General features: G+C 42.6%; 1 protein-coding gene across 1 annotated transcript; it reads left to right on the top strand.

The window, feature by feature from the left end:
- Positions 1 to 11361: 11361 nt before the first annotated feature.
- Positions 11362 to 23488, top strand: LOC135515352 (zinc finger protein 79-like). Its single transcript, XM_064939026.1, has 2 exons — positions 11362 to 11650; positions 22141 to 23488. Exons 1-2 carry the CDS (start codon positions 11485 to 11487, stop codon positions 23187 to 23189), a joined length of 1215 nt encoding a protein of 404 aa, XP_064795098.1. The 5' UTR covers positions 11362 to 11484; the 3' UTR covers positions 23190 to 23488.
- The last annotated feature ends 379 nt before the right edge of the window (positions 23489 to 23867 follow it).

Genomic DNA, 23867 nt, shown 5'->3' with positions numbered 1-23867 from the left:
CAGACTCAACAGCCTTGGTTTCTCTAATGACTGCCTCGCCTGGTTCACTAACTACTTCACAGATAGAGTTCAGTGTGTCAATCGGAGGGCCTGTTGTCTGGACCTCTGGCAGTCTCTATAGGGGTGCCACAGGGTTCAATTCTCGGGCCGACTCTTTTCTCTGTATATATCAATGATGTCGCTCTTGCTGTGGGTGAATCTTTGATCCACCTCTACGCAGATGACACAATTCTGTATGCATCTGGCCCTTCTTTGGACACTGTGTTAACAAACCTCTAAACGAGCTTCAATGCCATACAACACTCCTTCTGTGGCCTCCAACTGCTCTTAAATGCCAGTAAAACAAAATGCATGCTCTTCAACCGATTGCTGCCCGCACCTGCCCGCCCGACTAGCATCACTACTCTGGACGGTTCTGACTTAGAATATGTGGACAACTATAAATACCTAGGTGTCTGGCTAGACTGTAAACTCTCCTTCCAGACTCATATTAAGCATCTCCAATCCAAAATTAAATATAGAATCAGCTTCTTATTTCGCAACAATGCCTCCTTCACTCATGCTGCCAAACATACCCTCATAACACTGACTATCCTACTGATCCTTGATTTCGGCGATGCCATTTACAAAATAGCCTCCAACACTTCACTCAGCAAACTGGATGCAGTCTATCACAGTGCCATCCGTTTTGTCACCAAAGCCCCATGTACTACCCACCACTGTGACCTGTATGCTCTCGTTGGCTGACCCTCGCTTCATATTCGTCACCAAACCCACTGGCTCCAGATCATCTATAAGTCTTTGCCAGGTAAAGCTCCACCTTATCTCAGCTCACTGGTCACCATAGCAACACCCACCCGTAGCATGCGCTCCTGCAGGTATATTTCACTGGTCATCCCCAAAGCCATCACCTACATTGGCCGCCTACCTTCAGTTCTCTACTGGCAATGACTGGAATGAATTGCAAATATCACTGAAGTTGGTGACTTAGTGGGGCAAAAAAGTATTTAGTCAGCCACCAGTTGTGCAAGTTCTCCCACTTAAAAAGATGAGAGAGGCCTGGAATTTTCATCATAGGTACACTTCAACCATGACAGACAAAATGAGAAAATGAATCCAGAAAATCACATTGTTGGATTTTTTATGAATTTATTTGCAAATTATTAATTTAGATCTTGAGTCATAAGCTACAGTTTCGATGTAGCCTACAGTGTTGTTTTGAATTATGTGCAGTGAGGTGAGATCGTTTTAACTGCAATATAGCTAAGCCTACCTGCGTTTAGTTGAAATCAAATCACTTCTTTTGCTTATTTACGATAATGATTTAATCCTGTATAGAGTAATGCAATACATTCGACTCTTAATGAAGAATGGATTCACCCAAGTCATCCTTTACTTGGGTCATTCTATGAAAATGGTGGCTTTTTGAACCGCCAACTTTTACACATTTTTATACTTTTGAAAAAATCTAAAATTAGTCAGATAATAGTGAACCCCTTAACATTATACAACATAAATGACAGCTTAATATATTTTGCATCTTTTTACTACGTTACATTATGTTGTGTTACATTGTGTTACTTATATTTTAAATGACATTTCAGGTTTTCCAGAATGTAATTTCAGTCTGTAATTTGCATATGTAATCAAAGACAGAAAATGTTAATGATAATACTAAGAAATTGTTTTGGATTAGTAATGATTTGCCTTAAACGTGTGTGTGTGTAAAGTTCTATTGCCTGACATTTTTACATTTATACTATTGTTTTTTGTTGTTGTAACATTAGAAATAATTGAGGTTGAGTCATCGGAATTGAATGATCATATCCTTAAAATGTTTACTGTGCCTTTCTTTTCACCTCTTCCTTGATGACTTAATGCAGCTGTATGCATTGTATGAGTCCCTCATCTCCTGGTAGAAAGACATTGCATCCGTTATGTTTCTCCCGTAGCGGACCATGAGGTCGGCTGACCTCTTGAATGAACCCCCCCACTCCATCGGGAGCACCTTATCCGTGGCTGGCCTCAAAAAAAGCTCCACGTGGTCCCCTGGAAGCACTTCTTGTAAGGTTCTGTGCAAACCATGTAAAAGTTGCCCTTCTGTTTATATTGTGTGGCATGGGCCATCACTGAAGAAATGAAGGTGTTGCACGGAAGGGTACTGGTGTTTTATCATGTCCAGGATAGGATCCAGGTGAGCCCATATGGCTGCTGAATCATGCCTTCTGCTGAGTGAGATGGTGCAGAAGGATATTGGGGGCTCTTCTGCCACACAGAGGACACCAGTGTGGAGTGTCACTTGCTTGTTTGACTCCCCCGAAGTGAACTGACTGGATCTCTGAAGCATACTTGCAAGTGAAGTTCTCACTGAAGTCTATATGGATCAGACAATCATAGGTCTGGGTCAGAATCCCTGCACTGTCTGTACACCTGTCTGTACACCTCATTTTGCCATATCTATCAAAAGGAAAGCCATATTATGTGATTACAATATTGAAACAGTAATAAAATGCAAATAATAATTTTTTTATATAATTGTTGAGGGTTTTATAAAACATTGCATTGAGGAAAAAAGTTTTGTTATTGATTGTCACTGGTGTGATCGTCATGTCATTTTCAACCTCTGCCTGTCTGAGTCTGTAATACCAACATGTTTTAAGCAGCCCACCACAGTCCCTGTGCCCTAGAACACTAAGGTAACCTGCCTAAACGACTACCAACCCATAGCACTCACAGCTGTAGCCATGAAGCCTTGAAAGGCTGGTCATGGCTCACATCAACACCATCAACCCAGAAACCCTAGACCCACTCCAATATGCATACCGCCCCAACAGATCCACAGATGATGCCATCTCCATTGCACTCCACACTGCCCTTTCCCACCTGGACAAAAGGAACATCTATGTGAGAATGCTATTCATTGACTACAGCTCAGCGTTCAACAACATAGTGCCCTCAAAGCTCATCAATAAGCTGGGACTAAACTGCTGGGACTAAACACCTCCCTCTGCAACTGGATCCTGGACTTCCTGACGGGCCGCCACCAGGTGGTAAGGGTAGGTAACAACACATCCGCCACGCTGATCCTCAACACAGGGGCCCCTCAGGGTTGCGTGCTCAGTCCCCTCCTGTACTCGCTGTTCACTCATGACTGCACGGCCCAGGCACATCTCCAACACCATCATTAAGACTCCTGAACATCTAGTCAAATGGCTATCCATAATATTTGCTTACCTCAAATAACCGGTGCCCCCGCACATTAACTCTGTATCGGTACCCCCCCTGTATATAGTCTCGCTATTGTTATTACACTGCTTCTCTTGAATTACTTGTTACTTTTATCTCTTATTCTTATCTGTATATTTTATATCCCTGGTCATCCCTACTGCCTCTGATCTGATCTACTGCCTCACTGAACTCACTAAACACACATTATTAGTTTGTAAATGTTGTCTTAGAGTCCGTAAATAAAATAAAAAAATTAGGAATATGGTGCCGTCTGGTTTGCTTGAATTATTTATACTTTTACTTTTGATACTTTAGCAATTACATTTTCTTTTGATACTTAAGTATATTTTAAAATACATACTTTCAGACTTTTACTTGAGTCATTTTCTATTAAGATATCTTTACTTTGACTCAAGCATGACAATTGGGTACTTTCTCCACCACTGCTTATTATATTGAGTCTTGGGTATGACACTAAAAGCTTGGCACACATGTATTTGGGTAGTTTATCCCATTCTTCTCTGCAGATCTTCTCAAGCTTTGTCAGGTTGAATGGGGAGCCATACTGCACAGCTATTATCAGGTCTCTCCAGAGATGTTCGATTGGGTTCAAGTCCGGGCTCTGGCTGGGCCACTCAAGAACATTCAGAGACTTGTCTTGATGCCACTCCTGCATTGTCTTGGCTGTGGGCTTAGGGAAGGGCCTTGGAAGGTAAACCTTCGCCCCAGTCTGAGGTCTGGGGCTTAGGGAAGAGTGTCACGTCCTGACCTTAGTTCCTTTTTTATGTCTCTGCTTTGGGTTGGTCAGGGCATGAGTTGGGGTGGGCATTCTATGTTTTTGTTCTATGTTTTATATTTCTGCTTTTGGCCTGGTATGGTTCCCAATCAGAGGCAGCTGTCAATCGTTGTCTCTGATTGAGAACCATACTTAGGTAGCCTGTGTTCCCACTATGATTGGTGGGTAGTTGTTTTGTGTATTCAACTGACAGAACTGTTTCGTTTCTTCCTTTCACTTTGTTATTTTGTATCGTGTGTTTAGTCTAATAAATTAACATGGACACTTACCACGCTGCATATTGGTCAGGTCCTTCCTACTCCTCCTCAGACGACGAAGAGATTTGTGACAGAGAAGCAATAAATGACAATAGCGAGACTATATACAGGGGGTTACCAGTACAGAGTCAATGTGCAGGGGTACCAGTTAGTTGAGGTGATATGTACATGTAGGTAGAGTTATTAAAGTGAGGATGCATAGATTATAACAACAGAGAGTAGCAGAGGTCTAAACGGGGAGGATGCAAATAGCCTGGGTAGCCATTTAATTGGATGTTCAGCAGTCTTATGACTTGGGGGTAGAAGCTGTTTAGAGGCTTCTTGGACCTAGACTTGGTGCTCCAGTACCACTTGCGGTGCGGTAGCAGAGAGAACAGTCTATGACTAGGGTGGCTGGAGTCTTTAACAATTTTTAGGTTCTTCCTCTGACACAGCCTGGTATAAAGGTCCTGGATGGCAGGAAGCTTGATGTAACTGGGTCGTTCGCACTACCCTCTGAAGTTCCTTGCGGTCGGAGGCCGAGCAGTTGCCATACCAGGCTGTGATGCAACCAGTCAGGATGCTCTTGATGGTGCAGCTGTAGAACCTTTTGAGGAACTGAGGACCCATGACAAATCTTTTCAGTCTCTTGAGGGGGAATAGGTTTGCAGTGCCCTCTTCATGACTGTCATGGTGTGCTTGGACCATGTTAGTTTGTTGGTGATGTGGACACCAAGGAACTTGAAGCTCTCAACTTGCTACACTGCAGCCCCATCGATGAGAGTGGAGGCGTGCTCTGTCCTCTTTTTCCTGTAGTCCACAATCATCTCCTTTGTCTTGGTCACGTTGAGGGAGAGGTTGTTGTCCTGGCACGACACAGTCAGGTCTCTGACCTCCTCCCTATAGGCTGTCTCGTCGTTGTCGGTGATCAGGCCTACCACTGTTGTGTCATCGGCAAACTTAATGATGGTGTTGGAGTCTTGCCTGGCCATGCAGTCATGAGTGAACAGGGAAGTGATTGAGCACGCACCCCTGATGGGCCCCCTGTGTTGAGGATCAGAATGACTGATGTGTTGTTACCTACCTTTACCACCGGAGGGGCTGCCCGTCAGGAAGTCCAGGATCCAGTTGCAAAGGGAGGTGTTTAGTCCCAGGGTCCTTAGCTTATTGATGAGCCTTGAGGGCACTATGGTGTTGAACGTTGAGCTGTAGTCAATTAATCACATTCTCACATAGGTGCTCCTTTTGTCCATGTGGGAATGGGCAGTGCAATGGTGATTATATCATTTTTTAAATATTTTTTTAAATTTCACCTTTATTTAACCAGGTAGGGTAGTTGAGAACAAGTTCTCATTTGCAACTGCGGGCAGTGATCGGTTGAAAAGCATGCATTTAGTTTTACTTGCATTTAAGAGCAGTTGGAGGCCACGGAAGGAGAGTTGTATGGCATTGAAGCTCGTCTGGAGGTTAGTTAACACAGTGTCCAAAGAAGGGCCAGATGTGTACAGAATGGTGTCGTCTGCGTAGAGGTGGATCAGAGAATCACCAGCAGCAAGAGCGACATCATTGATGTATACAGAGAAGAGAGTTGGCCCGAGAATTGAGCCCTGTGGCACCCCCATAGAGACTGCCAGAGGTTCGGACAACAGGCCCTCCAATTTGACACACTGAACTCTATCAGAGAAGTAGTTGGTAGACCAGGCGAGGCAATCATTTGAGAAACTAAGGCTGTCGAGTATGCCAATAAGAATGTGGTGATTGACAGAGTCGAAAGCCTTCGCCAGGTCGATGAATACGGATGCACAGTAATGTCTCTTATCGATGGCGGTTATGATGTCGTTTAGGACCTTGAGCGTGGCTGAGGTGCACCCATGACCAGCTCTGAAACCAGATTGCATAGCGGAGAAGGTACAGTGGGATTCGAAATGGTCGGTAAATCTGTTTGTTAACTTGACTTTTGAAGACCTTAGAAAGAGAAGGTAGGATAGATATAGGTCTGTAGCAGATTGGGTCTAGAGTGTCACCCCGTTTAAAGAGGGGGATGACCGCGGCAGCTTTCCAATATTTGGGAATCTCAGACGATACGAAAGAGAGGTTGAACAGGCTAGTAATAGGGGTTGCAACAATTTCGTCAGATAATTTTAGAAAGAGAGGGTCCAGATTGTCTAGCCCGGCTGATTTGTAGTTGTCCAGATTTTGCAGCTCTTTCAGAACATCAGACATCTGGATTTGGAGGAGAAATGGTGGGGGCTTTGGCAGGTTGCTGTGGAGGGTGCCGGGCAGTTGACCGGGGTAGGCGTAGCCAGGTGGAAAGCATGGCCAGCCGTAGAAAAATGCTTATTGAAATTCTCAATTATAGTGGATTTATTGGTGGTGACAGTGTTTCCTAGCCTCAGAGCAGTGGGCAGCTGGGAGATGGTGCTCTTATTCTCCATGGACTTTACAGTGTCCCAGAACCTTTTTGAGTTGGTACTACAGGATGCAAATTTCTGTTTGAAAAAGCTAGCCTTCGCTTTCCTAACTGCCTGTGTATATTTGTTCCTAACTTCCCTGAAAAGTTGCATATCATGGGGGCTATTCGATGCTATTGCAGAACGCCACAGGATGTTTTTGTGCTGGTCAAGGGCAGACAGGTCTGGAGTGAACCACGGACTATATCTATTTCTAGTTCTACATTTTTTTGAATGGGGCATGCTTATTTCAGAATAGCCAGGCATCATCAGAGTGTGCTAAACCAGTGAGTAAAACAAATATAGGGAGTAGGCTTCTTTTATTTATTTATTTATTTCACCTTTATTTAACCAGGTCGGCAAGTTGAAAACAAGTTCTCATTTACAATTGCGACCTGGCCAAGATAAAGCAAAGCAGTTCGACACATACAACGACACAGAGTTACACATGGAGCAAAACAAACATACAGTCAATAATACAGTATAAACAAGTCTAAATACGATGTGAGCAAATGAGGTGAGATAAGGGAGGTAAAGGCAAAAAAAGGCAATGGTGGCAAAGTAAATACAATATAGCAAGTAAAACACTGGAATGGTAGATTTGCAATGGACGAATGTGCAAAGTAGAAATAAAAATGATGGGGTGCAAAGGAGCAAAATAAATAAATTAAATACAGTAGGGAAAGAGGTAGTTGTTTGGGCTAAAATATAGGTGGGCTATGTACAGGTGCAGTAATCTGTGAGTTGCTCTGACAGTTGGTGCTTAAAGCTAGTGAGGGAGATAAGTGTTTCCAGTTTCAGTGCTTTTTGTAGTTCGTTCCAGTCATTGGCAGCAGAGAACTGGAAGGAGAGGCGGCCAAAGAAAGAATTGGTTTTGGGGGTGACTAGAGAGATCTACCTGCTGGAGCGTGTGCTACAGGTGGGAGATGCTATGGTGACCAGCGAGCTGAGATAAGGGGGGACTTTACCTAGCAGGGTCTTGTAGATGACATGGAGCCAGTGGGTTTGGCGACGAGTATGAAGCGAGGACCAGCCAACGAGAGTGTACAGGTTGCAATGGTGGGTAGTATATGGGGCATTGGTGACAAAACGGATTGCACTGTGATAGACTGCATCCAATTTGTTGAGTACGGTATTGGAGGCTATTTTGTAAATGACATCGCCAAAGTCGAGGATTGGTAGGATGGTCAGTTTTACAAGGGTATGTTTGGCAGCATGAGTGAAGGATGCTTTGTTGCGAAATAGGAAGCCAATTCTAGATTTAACTTTGGATTGGAGATATTTGATATGGGTCTGGAAGGAGAGTTTACAGTCTAACCAGACACCTAAGTATTTGTAGTTGTCCACGTATTCTAAATCAGAGCCGTCCAGAGTAGTGATGTTGGACAGGCGGGTAGGTGCGGGTAGCGATCAGTTGAAGAGCATGCATTTAGTTTTACTTGTATTTTAGAGCAATTGGAGGCCACGTAAGGAGAGTTGTATGGCATTGAAGCTTGCCTGGAGGGTTGTTAACACAGTGTCCAAAGAAGGGCCAGAAGTATACAGAATGGTGTCGTCTGCGTAGAGGTGGATCAGAGACTCACCAGCAGCAAGAGCGACATCATTGATGTATACAGAGAAGAGAGTCGGTCCAAGAATTGAACCCTGTGGCACTAATGTTCTAATGTTAACATGCATGAAACCAAGGCTTTTACGGTTACAGAAGTCAACAAATGAAAGCACCTGGGAGTGGGAGTGGAGCTAGGCACTGCAGGACCTGGATTAACCCCTACATCACCAGAGGAACAGAGGAGAAGTAGGATAAGGGTACGGCTAAAAGCTATATGAACTGGCCGTCTAGCACGGTTTCTGGAGCAGGTTTCTGGACACGATAGCATAGATTCAAGGCATAGTGTACAGACAAAGGTAAGGTAGGAAGTGAGTACATTGGAGGTAAACCTAGGCATTGAGTAATGATGAGAGGGATATAGTCTCTAGAGACGTTTAAACCAGGTGATGTCATCGCATATGTAGGAGGTGGAACAACATGGTTGGTTAAGGCATATTGAGCAGGGCTAGAGGCTCTACAGTGAAATTAGACAGTAATCACTAACCAGGACAGTAATGGACAAGGCATATTGATATTAGAGAGAGGTATGCGTAGCCAAGTGAACATATGGGTCCAATGAGTGGCTGGCCAAGCTAACAGTTAGTAGGCCGTGGCTAAACAAGCTAGCAGTTAGCAGACCGGGGCTGGCAAGCTAGCAGTTAGCAGACCGGGCTATCAAGCAAGCAGTTAGCAGGGGCTAGCAGTCAGCAGACCGGAGCAGGCAGGCTAGCAGTTAGTAGACCGGGGCGAGCAAGTTAGCCTTTGGGGGACGTCGCGATGGGGGTACGTCTGTTTTTGCCTCTTCTTCTGTGGATCATCTGTAGATCTGTTAGGGTGGTATGCAAATTGTAGTAGGTCTAGGGTTTCTGGGATAATGGTGTTGATGTGAGAAGACTAGTATGTCAACATTATTAAAGTGACTAGTGTTCCATTATTAAAGTTACCAGTGATTCCATGTCTATGTACATGGGACAGCAGCCTCTAAGGTGCAGGGTTGAGTAACCGGGTGGAAGCCTCCATGTGATGGCTATTTAACAGTCTGATGACCTTGAGATAGAAGCTGTTTTTCAGTCTTTCGGTCCCAGCTTTGATGCAGCTGTACTGACCTCACCTTCTGGATGATAACGGGGGGAACAGGCAGTGGCTTGGGTGGTTGATGTCCTTGATGAGCATTTTGGCCTTCCTGTGACATCGGGTGCTGTAGCTGTCCTGGAGGGCAGTTAGTATTCTATCGATAATGTGTTGGGCAGACTGCACCACCCTCTGGAGAGCCCTGCGGTTGCAGGTGGAGCAGTTGCTGTACCAGAAGGAGGGTGTGTTGCGTCTCATCAGATTTGAGAAGTTTGATGTGTTCTGTGTGTCTCTTCGGGAACAGGGAACCCCTCAATGGGGGTACTATGGCGTTTCGTGGGAAGTCGATGTTGCAGGGATTGGAGTGATTTGATGCTCGTTGGATGAATCGTGTGGTGAATTAAGAAAAAGTGAAGTCTGTTATTTTGTTTTTTTTATATGGAGTCTTGCCCTACTCAAGTGTAGACTACTGAGTCAAAGTATTTGTTCCAAGACCAATGCAGTGTTATCATTGTAAAGCTTTTTGACATGTTTCAAGTGTTTGCAGAAGGGAGAAGACAAGATCAAGAAGACAAGTTGTGGAAAAGATCTTAACATGTGTTTTAAAAGTGATGAAAATGTGACATGTTGCAATTGTGTTGGGAACCATGAAGCCACGTCTTTGGAATGCCCAATAATGGTGAAAGAGAATGAGGTGGCCAAAGTCAGCGCTGTCCAGAGCATTTCATATGCAGCAGCTGTTAAAAGGGTTGAGGGTTTGATTGGTGCTCCTAAATAGTCCATGGTGGTGGAAGGGCATTCACCGAAGGCTGCAGGGGTATTCATTTAACAGCAGGAACCAGATATGTTATAGGTTAAAAAGGTGGACTTTGTGGCCTTTATAGCTATGATGATTAATGGCCCCTGCCAAGGGGGAGAGGAACTACAGGAAAACAGTTATCATTGTGGATGCAGCAGAACGGTTCCTGGGACTGTAAGTATTCTCGGCGGAGGAGTTGCATAGATTATTGTCTAAAGCCATGACACCCTCTCAGGTTATCGAGCTTGAGAAGGGAGATATGGAGATCTAAAGGAAGGAAGAAGTGGGAGTTTTGGGGATTTGTTTTTGACAATGTTTTTTTTAAATTGTTGTATTTTGGGTGGATTAAGTTTGTTTTTCCTATCATATATGGGTTTGATTTTTTTACATAGTTTTTTTTCAACCCTGTCCAGTTGGTGGCAGTAATAAACCATTTGGATTGTAGTCTGTCATAAAACCCACAGAAGAAGAAGAAGCAAGACTTGCCTGTCGACTGACCTGTATGGTGGATGGAGAAAATACATTCACATATACAGTTAGGATTCATGAGACACCATGTAAGAGCTTTTGTGCACAAGCCACTTCAGTGTCATGAATACAAAATATTTGTTAATGTGTCAAGTGTGTGCAGAAGGGAAGAGTATTGTACGCCAGATAAAGTGAAATGCTGCCACTGTGGAGGTGAACAAGCACCTGAATTCCTGGAGTGCCCTGTTGGGGTGAAGGAGAATGAGGTGGCAAGGGTCAGGAATGTCCAGTGTGTCTCCTATCTGGAGGCAGTGAGAAAATTGTAAGGAAAAAGTGGTGGGGAAGAAACAATGGTAGTAGAGCCACCACGACCAATGCTATATGTTAAAAAAGGTGGTATTTGTATTATTTATTGTAATGGTCATAAACTGTACAGCACAAGTGGAGAACAAGTCTAAGAAAATTGGAATCATTGTGAAATGCAGTTGAAAGTTTGGGTCTTTGTGATTTCACTGTGCAAGAAATCCCTGAGCCTGTGTAGGGATGTATTTTTTTAGTGGATTGTGATTAAAGAAGTGGGATGGATTTTGTTAGTTGATGTGTTTAATTTTGTATGATGACGTTTTTCCCCCTTTCCCGCAATGTTTTTGTTGTGGTTTCTTATTCAATATCCTGTCCAGCTGGTGGCAGTAAGGCGCCATTAACGTTGGAAGCCATTCGCCGTTAAACCCCATCGAAGAAGAAGAAGAAGCCATAACACCATAGGAGAAAATTAGCAATTTTTTGTGTAGTAAAGAAAGACCCACAGCCCGAACTAAATTGCCCCCCCAACTCTCATTCGACTGAAAATGTCTAAACTACAGTCGTTTCGTGTTTTTTTAAATGAGCGCTTAACGGAGGCTGCTGTGGAGATTTTCGGTGCAGTTGAGAAAGCGGTAGTGGAGTACCAGGAGGAGAATGATCGGCTACGGAGAATGCTGCGAATCACACCGGAGATAAAACTATGTGGAATAGGTTCGTATGTACATCTACTGATAACTAGATACAATCCTATTAAATTAATAACATGTTTAGGCTAAACGTGAGCACTATTTAATCCATTTTAAATTACAGTTTTATTGTAAGTTTCACTGTCTTTCACGAAAAGCTTATTGAAATATCTAAACTGAACAAAAATATAAATCCAACATGCCGCCATTTCAAATATTTTACTGAGTTACAGATTATTTAAGGAAATAAGTCGATTGAAATAAATTAATTGGGCTCAAATCAATGGATGTCACATGACTGAGCAGGGGTACAGCCATGGGTGGGCCTTGGAGGGCATAAGCCCACCCACTTGGCAGCCAGGCCCACGCACTCAGGAGCCAGGCCCAGCTAATCAAAATGAGTTTTCCACCACAAAAGTGCTTTATTACTGACTGAAATACTTCTCAGCACCCTCCCTCGGACGATCTTGCAGGTGAAGAAGCCGGATGTGGAGGTCCAGGGCTGGTGTGGCTACAGGTGGTCTGCTGTTGTGAGTTCGTCTGAAAGTACTGTCATATTCGCAAAAACGATTTCGCAGGCAGCTTATGGTAGAGAAATTAACATTAATTATCAGGCAACAGCTCTGGTGGACATTCTTGCAATCAGCAAGCTAATTGCACACTTATTCAAAACTTGAGAACTCTGTGGCATTGTGTTGTATGGCAAAACTGCATATTTTGTAAAGTGGCCTTTTATTGTCCCCAGCACAAGGTGTACCAGTATAATGATCATGCTGTTTAATCAGCTTCTTGCACCGGTTGGTGACACCTTAATTGGGGAGAACGGGCTTGCAGTAAAGGCTGGAGCGGAGTTCGTGGAATGGTAACAAATACATCAAACCCATGGAATGGTAACAAATACATCAAACCCATGGTTTCCATGTGTTAGATGCCATTCCATTGACTCTGTTCCATATATTATGAGCCGTCCTCCCCTCAGCAGCCTCCACTGGCTTCTTGATATGCCACACCTGTCAGGTGGCTGGATTATCTTGCCAAAGGAGAAATGCTCCGTAACAGGGATGTAAACAAATTTGTGCTCAAAATTTGAGAGAAATATGTGTGTATGGATCATTTCTGAGATTTTTAAAAAAATATTTCAGCTCATGAAACCAACACTTTACATGTTACGTTTAATATTTTTGTTTAGTGTAGTGTAGCTAGCTAAGCCCTTGCCTGGAAACCCGAATGAGCGTTTGAATCAGGAAAGTTTCTCTCACAACCTCTTCAAGCCGGAATGTTGATTAAATTATATTTGAACCTACTTTACCGGTCGTCCGGGCGATGATAGTAGGCATGTGAGTCATATCCACAGGAAAGTATAATTAACTTTTCAAAGCTCTGGTTGTGCTTCAGATTTCTATCACCTGAAGAAGCATGCACAGAACCATGTAAACGCTTGTAGAGCTCGGCAAGAATGACTGCGTCTCGTGCATGTATTTTTATCTTGTACACATGCTTCAGGTGAAATCTGAACTCAATACCAGTGCTTTGAAAAGTTTATGTAATTATACTGTCCTGTTGATATACACTAAGTGTACTGAACATTATGAACACCTGCTCTTTCCATGACCGACTGACCAGGTTAATCCAAGTGAAAGCTATGATCCCTTATAGATGTCACTTGTTAAATCCACTTCAATCAGTGTAGATGAGGTGGGAGGAGACAGGTAAAAAAAAAAGGTTATTATTAAGCCTTGAGACATGGATTGTGTATGTGTGCCATTCAGAGGGTGAATGATACAAGTGGGGGGTATAGTAGTAGGTGCCAGGCACACTGGTTTGAGTGTGTCAGGAACTGCAGCTCTGTTGGGTTTTTCACGTCTCAATGTCAACAGTGAAGAGGACTTACAAAAGAGGAGAGGAGTGGAAACTTTGGGATGCTGGCCTTCTAGGCAGAGTTGCAAAGAAAAATTCATATCTCAGACTGGCCAATAAAAAGAAAAGATTAAGATGGGCAAAAGACACTGGACAGAGGAACTCTGCCTAGAAGTTGACATTGAGACTTGTGTTTTACGGGTACTATTTAATGAAGCTGCCAGTTGAGGACTCTGTTTTTCAAACTAGACACTAATGTACTTGTCCTCTTGCTCAGTTGTTCACCGGGGCCTCCCACTCCTCTTTCTATTCTGGTTAGTGCCAGTTTGCGCTGTTCTGTGAATGGAGTGGTGTACATAGGCTTGTACGAGATCTAAAGTTTCTTGGTAGTTTCTCACATGAAGTAGCCTTCACTTCTCAAGAATAGAATGACGAGTTTCCGAAGAAAGGCCATTTCAAGCCTGTAATCGAACCCACAAATGCTGATGCTACAGATACTCAACTTGTCGAAAGAAGGCCAGTTATATTGCTTCTGTAATCAGAAAAACAGTTTTCAGCTGTGCTAACATAATTGCAAAAGGTTTTTCTAATGATCAATTAGCCTTTTAAAATGATATACTTGGATTAGCTAATACAATGTGCCATTGGAACACTGGAGTGATGGTTGATGATAATGCCAGTAGATAAAAAAAATCTGCTGTTTCCCCTAAACTCTTGAATGGTAGTGTATGTAGATAATGCTGAATGTTAAAAAAAAATGCCTAACTTACCCCACTCTCCCCTCAGGGTTAGGGTTTAGGGTAGGTATGTCCCAAGGATCCAGAATAGCACTTATGTTTTCATTTCCCCTGAACAGTCGCAGAGATTATATTTGGTTGTCAATGCAAAATAGGCTGCTTATTTAATGCTAAGCTAAATCAAGATAGAGCAATGTTGAAGTGAATTTGAAGTTGATTTGTGACAATGGGCCAATTTGATATATTTAGAATTATTTTCTTTGTGCAAAAAGAAGAACAAAATCAATTTTCCTGGTTCCATTTTCAACCAAAGTGAGTTTGGTCTAAAATACAGAGCTTCATACTACTCAACACTGCCCCCGCTGCTGCACAAGGAATTGCGAGGTCTCGTTTCAATATTTGAGTGAAAGAAAACTCTGTAGGAGGACTATGCAAACAACATAGGCAGGACTACGTACTGCAAAGGGCCAGCCATTTTGTAATTTAAAACCACCTTCACGTACTCCGTTGCGCTCCGTTAGCGTAAGATACACTATACAATCAACACTCGCCTAGCGACCTCATGTGGGTGCTAACGTTAACAAGCTAGCAAGCAAACTAGGTAGTGCTACCTATCAACAGCCATTGTCAGCCAATCCATTTGGGGATGGAGGCTATGGTGAGCTTTGATTGGTCACTTGCACTGCAATATCGGGCAGGATTTGCACAACGTTCAGCTTTCCCCAACTTTAGTCCCGCCCTGTTCAGCTCACTCGCCCATGCTCGCATCGCTCAAAGTTCCCCACCCACTCCGTTTCTCTCGCTTTCCTTACATTGAAAGTGAATGGGTGAGTTTGAGCAGAACACTTTTGTCAAGTCTTTTCAAAATTTGAGTGTGTGACTATTTGCATTGCCCCCCCTCCCCACACTGCTGCTACTCTGTGCTGTTATCTATGCATAGCCACCTTAATAACTACCTACAGGTACATAATTACCTCGTCACCGGAGCCCCCGCACATTGGCATGTTGACTCTGTACCGGTACCCCCTGTTTATAGCCCCGCTACTGTTATTTAATGCTGCTCTTTAAATATTTGTTATTTTTATCTCTTACTTTTCCTTTTCTTACAAGCCCTAAACCAACAATGCAGTTAAGTAAGCATTTCACTATAACGTCTACACCTGTTGTATTCGGCGCATGTGACAAATACAATTTGATTTGATATGGGGGTTGCACTAGACATGTTTTATTTAGACGTTATAAAGAACAACTTTGATAAATCAATGGCAACACTGCCATGTTGATCTTGGTCTTGCTGTTTGAAAACATCATTGTGTTCGATAGCACATGAATGCCTTTTTCCACCAGAAACAAGACAAGGTTTCCTGTGGAAAATGTCAATAGTAAACAAATCATTGGAATGGAATATACCCAATTTACGGCTTAGCTAATGGAAAACGCAGCTATATATACACTGCATTACCAAAGGTATGTGGACACCTGCTTGTTGAACATCTCATTCCAAAATCATTGGCATTAATATGGAGTTGGTCCCCCATTTGCTGCTATAACAGCCTTTTTCTATTCTGGGAAGGCTTTCCACTAGATGTTGGAACATCGCTTTGGATACTTGCTTTGATATAGCCACGAGAGCATTAGTGAGGTCAGGGCGCTGTGCAGGCCAGTCAAGTTCTTCCACACCGATCTCGCTTTGTGCATAGGAGAATTGTCATGCTGGAACAGGAAAGGGCCTTCCCCAAACTGTTGCCACAAAGTTGGAAGCACAGAATTGTCTAGAATGTCAATGTATGCTATAGGATTAAGATTTCCCTTCACTTGAACTATAGCGCCTAGCCCAGACCATTATTCCTCCTCCACCAAACTTTACAGTTGGCACTATGTTTTGGGGCAGGTAGCATACTCCTGGCATCCGCCAAACCCAGATTTGTCCGTCGGACTGCCAGATGGTGAAGCGTGATTAATCACTCCAGAGACCGCGTTTACACTGTTCCAGAGTCCAATGGCGGCGAACTTTACGCCACGCCAACGCTTGGCATTGCGCATAGTGATCCTAGGCTTGTGTGTGGCTTCTCGGCCATGGAAACCCATTTTATGAAGCTCCGAACGAACAGTTCTTGTGCTGACGTTGCTTCCAGAGGCAGCTTGGAACTCGGTAGGCTTGGAACTCCTGTTCTGCTTGGAACTCCCGTTCTGTGAACTTGTGTGGCTTATCACTTTGCGACTGAGCCGTTGTTGTTCCTAGACGTTGCCACTTCACCATAAAAACACTAACAGTTGTCCGGTGTAGCTTTAGCAGGGCAGAAATTTGATAAACTAACTTGATGGAAAGATGACATCCTATGATGGTGCCACGTTGAAAGTCATTGAGCTCTTCAGTAAGGCCATTCTACTGTCAGTGTTTGTCTATGGAGAATGCATGGCTGGGTGCTCGATTTTATACACAGCAACTGGTGTGTCAGCAACTGGTGTGGCTGAAAAAGCAGAATCCACTAATTTGAAGGGGTGTCCACATACTTTTGTGTATATATAGTGTACATATAACATATTCTCACATGCATATGATGTGAGAATTCTACCAATATAGACGTAATTATATGCCTCACATAAGTGATCTGGCAGGATGTATTTGTAAAGCGTTGGTTATACAGTTGTTGTTTTGTTTTTAAAGGGGTGGATCAGCTAAATATTGCAGAAAGAGTATTGGTTCCATCAATGTAATTGTCTGCATCATTTCCAATCCCCCATATCTTTTGGGTAAATATATATATCCATACACACATGCATACATATACACATATATACAGTGGGGCAAAAAAGTATTTAGTCAGCCACCAATTGTGCAAGTTCTCCCACTTAAAAAGATGAGTGAGGCCTGTAATTTTCAGAGGGAAAATAAGTATTTGGTCACCTACAAACAAGCAAGATTTCTGGCTCTCACAGACCTGTAACTTCTTCTTTAAGAGGCTCTGTCCTCCACTCGTTACCTGTATTAATGGCACCTGTTTGAACTTGTTATCAGTATAAAAGACACCTGTCCACAACCTCAGTCACACTCCAAACTCCACTATGGCTAAGACCAAAGAGCTGTCAAAGGACACCAGAAGCAAAATTGTAGACCTGTACTAGGCTGGGAAGACTGAATCTGCAATAGGCAAGCAGCTTGGTTTGAAGAAATCAACTGTGTGTGCAATTATTACGAAATGGAAGACATACAAGACCACTGATAATCTCCCTCAATCTGGGGCTCCACGCAAGATCTCACCCCGTGTGGTCAAAATGATCACAAGAACGGTGAGCAAAAATCCCAGAACCACACGGGGTGCCTAGTGAATGACCTGCAGAGAGCTGGGACCAAAGTAACAAAGCCTACCATCAGTAACACACTACGCCGCCAGGGACTCAAATCCTGCAGTGCCAGACATGTCCCCCTGCTTAAGCCAGTACATGTCCAAGCCCGTCTGAAGTTTGCTAGAGAGCATTTGGATGATCCAGAAGAAGATTGGGAGAATGTCATATGGTCAGATGAAACCAAAATCAAACTTTTTGGTAAAAACTCAACTCGTTGTGTTTGGAGGACAAAGAATGCTGAGTTGCATCCAAAGAACACCATACTTACTGTGAAGCATGGGGGTGGAAGCATCATGCTTTGGGGCTGTTTTTCTGCAAAGGGACCAGGACGACTGATCCGTGTAAAGGAAAGAATGAATGGGGCCATGTATCGTGAGATTTTGAGTGAAAACCTCCTTCCATCAGCAAGGGCATTGAAGATGAAACATGGCTGGGTCTTTCAGCATGACAATGATCCCAAACACACCTCCCAGGCAACGAAGGAGTGGCTTCGTAAGAAGCATTTCAAGGTCCTGGAGTGGCCTAGCCAGTCTCCAGATCTCAACCCATAGAAAATCTTTGGGGGGAGTTGAAAGTCCGTGTTGCCCAGCAACAGCTCCAAAACTTCACTGCTCTAGAGGAGATCTGAATGGAGGAATGGGCCAAAATACCAGCAACAGTGTGTGAACCTTGTGAAGACTTACAGAAAATGTTTGACCTCTATTATATACCCTTTGTTGGCAATGACAAAGTATTGAGATCAACTTTTGTTATTGACCAAATACTTATTTTCCACCATATTTTTTAAAATAAATTCATTAAAAATCCTGCAATGTGATTTTCTGGATTTTCTATCTTCTCATTTTGTCTGTCATAGTTGAAGTGTACCTATGATGAAAATTACAGGCCTCATCTTTTTAAGTGGGAGAACTTGCACAATTGGTGGCTGACTAAATACTTTTTTGCCCCACTGTACATACACATACCTATATAGACATACATACTTTTTAAAAGAATATACTTTTATTATTATTCTCCGCAAACCCTACCACCGATCCCCCAATTGGAGTAAAATAATAAACACTTCGGCTTTTACCTTCAATTTATCAATCTTATACACATTTTACATTCACAGTCTATTTTACAATAGTTATTTTTTGTTTTTAGTCCTTCCTCTATTTCTGTCCATCCAGTTTGATTTCTATTTGTATGCTATTTCACAAAAGTTCTGAGCATATATACATTTTACAGACCCCGTATGTTTTACATGTTTTATCTTGCTATTAGTCCCACCCCTCAGCTCCATTCAACCTCTCCCATCGATCTCTCAACATCATCCATTTTGGATTTCTATTTGCCATATAATTTTCAACTGTGCTGTGATGCTTCACTAACGACTATTATATATTCTCATAGCTTCTACAGATTGTAAATTAAAAATAAACATTTTCGTTAAAATAATTATGTTATTGATTGATTATGGCTTTTCAAATCACCCAGTATTGCTGTCTGCAGTGTTAGTTCTAGGCAAATGTTGTAATTCTTCAGCCCTTCCTGGACCTGTGACCAAAAACAAGATACATATGGACAATACCAAAATAAATGATCTAATGACTCTGCCCCCTCACAGCAGAATCTGCAGAGCTGGGAAGGTTGTATCCCCCCCATATATAGAACATTCTCTTAGTTGCAAGAATTCTGTATAGTAATTTAAATTGAAAAATGAGAAGTTTTGCATCCGGCGTTGTTTTGCGTATCAGTTCATAAAACATGTGCCATGGAATGGGCACATCGCAAATCTCTTCCCAACTATTTTGCAATTTATATGGCACAGCTGTCAGTTTTTTGGTCCTTAAATGAAATTGGTATATGTTTTTATTTATCACACTTTTCTTTAACCATGTGTGTTTTTTAATACAGGGCCGACATACAAGTTCCTTACTTTTTTCCCTTTTTACTTGCCTCTTCCTTTTTTGTGGTAATGTTGCAATTAATTGGTTGTAATTTTGGGTAGAGCAGACATTTCCATGTCTGTGTTAGCTGCATGTGTGACAACTCCACCAGTCCTATTTATGATATCATTCACAAAAATTATACCTTTTTTTAAAACATTTCTTCGAAAAAAAATTTTTTTATCAATAAGAATATTTGAATTTAACCACAATATTTGTTGTATTATTTGTTCTGTCTTTTCAGGTGGATTAAACTGAAATTGCAACCAACCTTCTAAGGCTTGTTTAAAAAATAAAGATATTTTGGAGATTATTTCCTTTTCAAACAACCGAAAGTGAGCAGGTGTAATCTGAATAAAGGGGAAAAGCTGTACTTGCTGTCATATGGGCAGCAAGTACAAGACAGCGCAGAGAAGCGGGGGAAATTTTAGCGCTATTTTGACATGCATAGTCGAGACGTGCTTGATAATGCAACCTATGGGTTACAGAATAAAGTTGGGAATTTTCATGCGAGACAGGAGTCGGGATTTGGAGTTTCAGCGGGATTAGGACTGGATATGAAAATAGCCTATGTTCTAGGACAGGAGAAAATAGAATTTGACCTCATACCTCTCTGAATTGTTAACATAATTGTGCATAGGCCTATCAAATTTGTGACTGTCCGAACACGTTATTTTATAGGCTATACTGAAGGGGTTTCCTATAGGGTTTATTAGCTGCATTGGGGTCACGTGTGCAGTCCGGTAGTGTCAATTATTTGTGTTCTTTGAATTTATGGTAACTTTGTGTGAAGTAAATACACTAGGCTGAAGGCTTCCAAGTGAGAATTGGATAATGTGCTATTTAAAAAATATATAATCTGCTGCTGCGCATGTTGTGTATTTTGTGTAATTGCATTAATGTGACATTGTTTTTTTTTTGTGTAATTCCCCAGTCTTGTCATAAAATAAGTACCTATACCCTAGTACCTATATTGCCAATCCATCTTTCTGGACACTGGATGAAGTCAGTATATTTTGGAGGGCTTTCATTTGAAAAACAGTCTAGGACTTTTCTTGCATTTTTTCTCCTCTGTTCTCGGCCCATCCGCTCCTCTCCCATCTTCTCCGAGCAGGCAGGCCCTTTGCCCTAGCGACTCCAGACTCCACACAGATACAGCGTGTACACATGCTGCTCCAGAGCTAGTACTTTTCTTCCTTAAGACCAGCATGTTTTTGAAACTTTGTTTATTTGCACATGTCTCTTGTTCACATTTGCTTGTAATTATCCAAACTCAATAAAAAATTACATTCGGTAGCTCCTACCTATATATGTATAACTTTATGAGCTGGATTGCCTGTCTTAGTTTATTTTCGTTTGCGCTCGTTAGCATATTTTGCAAGCAGCCTCAATTTGAAATTGACAAATTTTGTTAGTGTTCTGGTAATAGTCGCCAAATGGTATCTTGTGCGTTCTTTTGCGCCCCCTTGTGTACTATGTTAATACTGTAAATTCTGGGATGAGAGAAGGATCGTATGAAAGTATGAAAATCTGGATACCGCCCAACCCTAGAACATGCAAAAACTCAACACTTTAATTCGGTCTGTATTGCTTCATTACCATCTCCTCTTTATAACTAACACTGGGGGACAGCTGTGAGTTGAAAAACAAGCTCTGTGAGCTCTTTCCAAAAGTCCAAAATTCATGCAATTTCCTACTTAAACTTTTCAAACAAAGCCTAAACATATAAGTCTTAAAAGTTCAATGCAGCTGGTTTTATTTGTTGTCGGCGTTTCTAGCATAGCATTTTTATTGGCTGGGGTTTGCTAGCCCCATGCCCAGCTGTCTGCCATTTTTGGTTTTGACGTTGATCTGTTAGTCCCCTGCCCTAGCCTTTTGACCTCAATGGTAGCGGATTACAGTCTCATACCACATGAGACCAGACAGGCTTCGGGTTGTGTACAAGCTGCCCTGGCACATCAAGCTCAACCAAGTCCTGCTACTGTGTAGTAAATGCTACAACAGAATGCTGTCAGAATAAGCTGGTTTTGGAGTTAGCGGTTCATACCAGCAGCCTGAGACGGAGACAGTCTGTAGAGTAAGTTCAAATTAAATGTTATTCAACATTTGCGAGAGACGAGGGACGTCTAGGTTTTCATCAATATATATATATATATATATGACGATGTTGACCAAGGGACAGCATAGCAACGTCGAGGCTGGAAACGGTCTATCTAAGAACAATTTATCGTTCACTGCGGAACAGTTTTGGAAACTTTGAATGCGCAACTGAATTATCATAAAATAACTTTACAAAGATTGAATCAAAGTTTGTTGTCCGTACCTTGTTTTCATTAGCTCAGGAAGTGTCGTAGTTCAGGCAAAGGCGCAACGCAAAGCACCTCTGTGGGGAATCCATGTTAAAACGACACGCAGAAAGTGGATCTAAACCGTATTGAAAGTCAGGATTATTAACAGTCAGTGTCTGAACGTTTGGTACACATTAGCCATGGTGTATTTCATAGTATGCATGTGAACTGGCTATAGGCCTAGGGCTTGTGCGAATGAGAACAAATAGATCGCTATCTGCCTTCAGGCACGTCTAAAGGCTGTATAGATCATAGAGATCTATTTCATTCTGCTCTTCCTCTCCTTCCCTCCAGGCTCCCTGCAGCTCTCTCTTGCTGTCTCTGAAGAGGCGGTTCCCCCTGAGCAGCAGCACTGTGAGCAGGAGTGGAGCCACAGTCTGGGGCAGGAGGACCCAGGGCACACACAGATTAAAGAGGAACAGGAGGAACTCTGGACCAGTCAGGAGGAAGAGCAGCTTCAAGGGCTGGAGCCTGATATCATAGAGTTCAAATTTACTCCTTCCTGTGTGAAAAGTGAATGTGATCAGGAGGTCTCACTTCAGTCGTTAACTCTTCCCCTAACCCAGACTATGGAGAACAGAGAGCGTGACTCTACACCAGTGGATCTCAAACCTTGTGGCACTGTTACCAACCTGAAGGGTCTTGACATTCCTTGTGACCGTCCAAGTGATCAAAACAATGCCTCCGGACACAGCTCAGCCGTAAGCAGCCACCCAGTAGGACTTTACAGCAGCCCACCAATGGATGCCAACGCACCATTGGGGGAACGGCGTTCTAAACCCAGCACCACATCTATACATATTCACTGCTGCCATGACTGTGGTGAAACATTTGCTCTGAAAGCTGACCTGCAGAGGCATTTGACTCACCCCAAGAAGAGTGAATGCCGCTTATGCAAAAAACACTACAACTCCACCTGTAAACTGAAGACCCATGTTCGACTCTGTCAGGGTGGGAAACCCTGCCTTGTTTGTGGTGAGACCTTCAGATACAAAGGAGATCTGTCCAGGCACATGAAGACTCACAAAGGAGAGAAACCATTCAGCTGTAGTGACTGTGGGAAAAGTTTCAACCGCAAAGAGTACCTAACTGAACATATACGGACTCACACAGGAGAGAAACCGTTTAGCTGTGGCGTCTGTGGGAAAACCTTCAGTCAAAGGGGAGCCCTAGGGAGGCATATACGGACTCACACAGGAGAGAAACCGTTTAGCTGTGGCGACTGTGGGAAAAGATTCCGGCAGAAGGGTGACCTAGGGAAGCATATGTTGACTCACACAGGAGAGAAAATATTTAGCTGTGGTGACTGTGGGAAATGTTTCAGTCGCAATCAAACTACCTGATCATTTACGGACTCCTACAGGAGAGCAGTCGTCACAGCTAAACGGTTTAAGGGTGGAGGAATATATGGACTCACACAGGTGATAAGCACACAGTTGCTCAGTTTGTGGGTAAACATTCATTCGTAAGGCTCATCTGCTGAAATACGTGAATAACGTCCACAAAGAAAGAAATCAGGACAAAAGCGGAAAGAAAGAAAATTAGGACATAACGTCTTCTGTTAGATGGGAATAAAAGTTCAAGTTTTAAGTTTTTGTCATGTGCACAGGATAAGAAAAAAGAAGAAACCCCGCACACTGCTCTTGCTAGTATCATTGCTCTTTATTAAGCTTTACGTATCAGCCTCAAGGCCTTCGTTAGAGCTTTGAGGCCGATACGTAAAGCTTAATAAAGAGCGGTGATGCTAGCAAGAGCAGTGTGCGGGTTTCTTCTTCTATCTTATCTTATTCAACTGTTACCATGCACCTGCAACAAAGATGGCGCAGATGTGCGAGTGCCTTTTTAAATTTTAAATGCACAGGATCTACATGGTGTACAATAAAATGCTTACTTGCAGGTTCACCTTGACAATGCAACAACAATAGAATACAAGTATAACAATAATACAAATAAAGGCTCAATTGAATAACAATAGAATAAATAAATATAAATACAAGGAGGCCACTCAAACTTGTTTACAA

Source organism: Oncorhynchus masou, chromosome 27, assembly GCF_036934945.1.
Source record: "Oncorhynchus masou masou isolate Uvic2021 chromosome 27, UVic_Omas_1.1, whole genome shotgun sequence".
Classification (NCBI taxonomy): Eukaryota; Metazoa; Chordata; class Actinopteri; order Salmoniformes; family Salmonidae; genus Oncorhynchus; species Oncorhynchus masou.
This window is presented reverse-complemented; position numbering and strand designations above follow the sequence as displayed.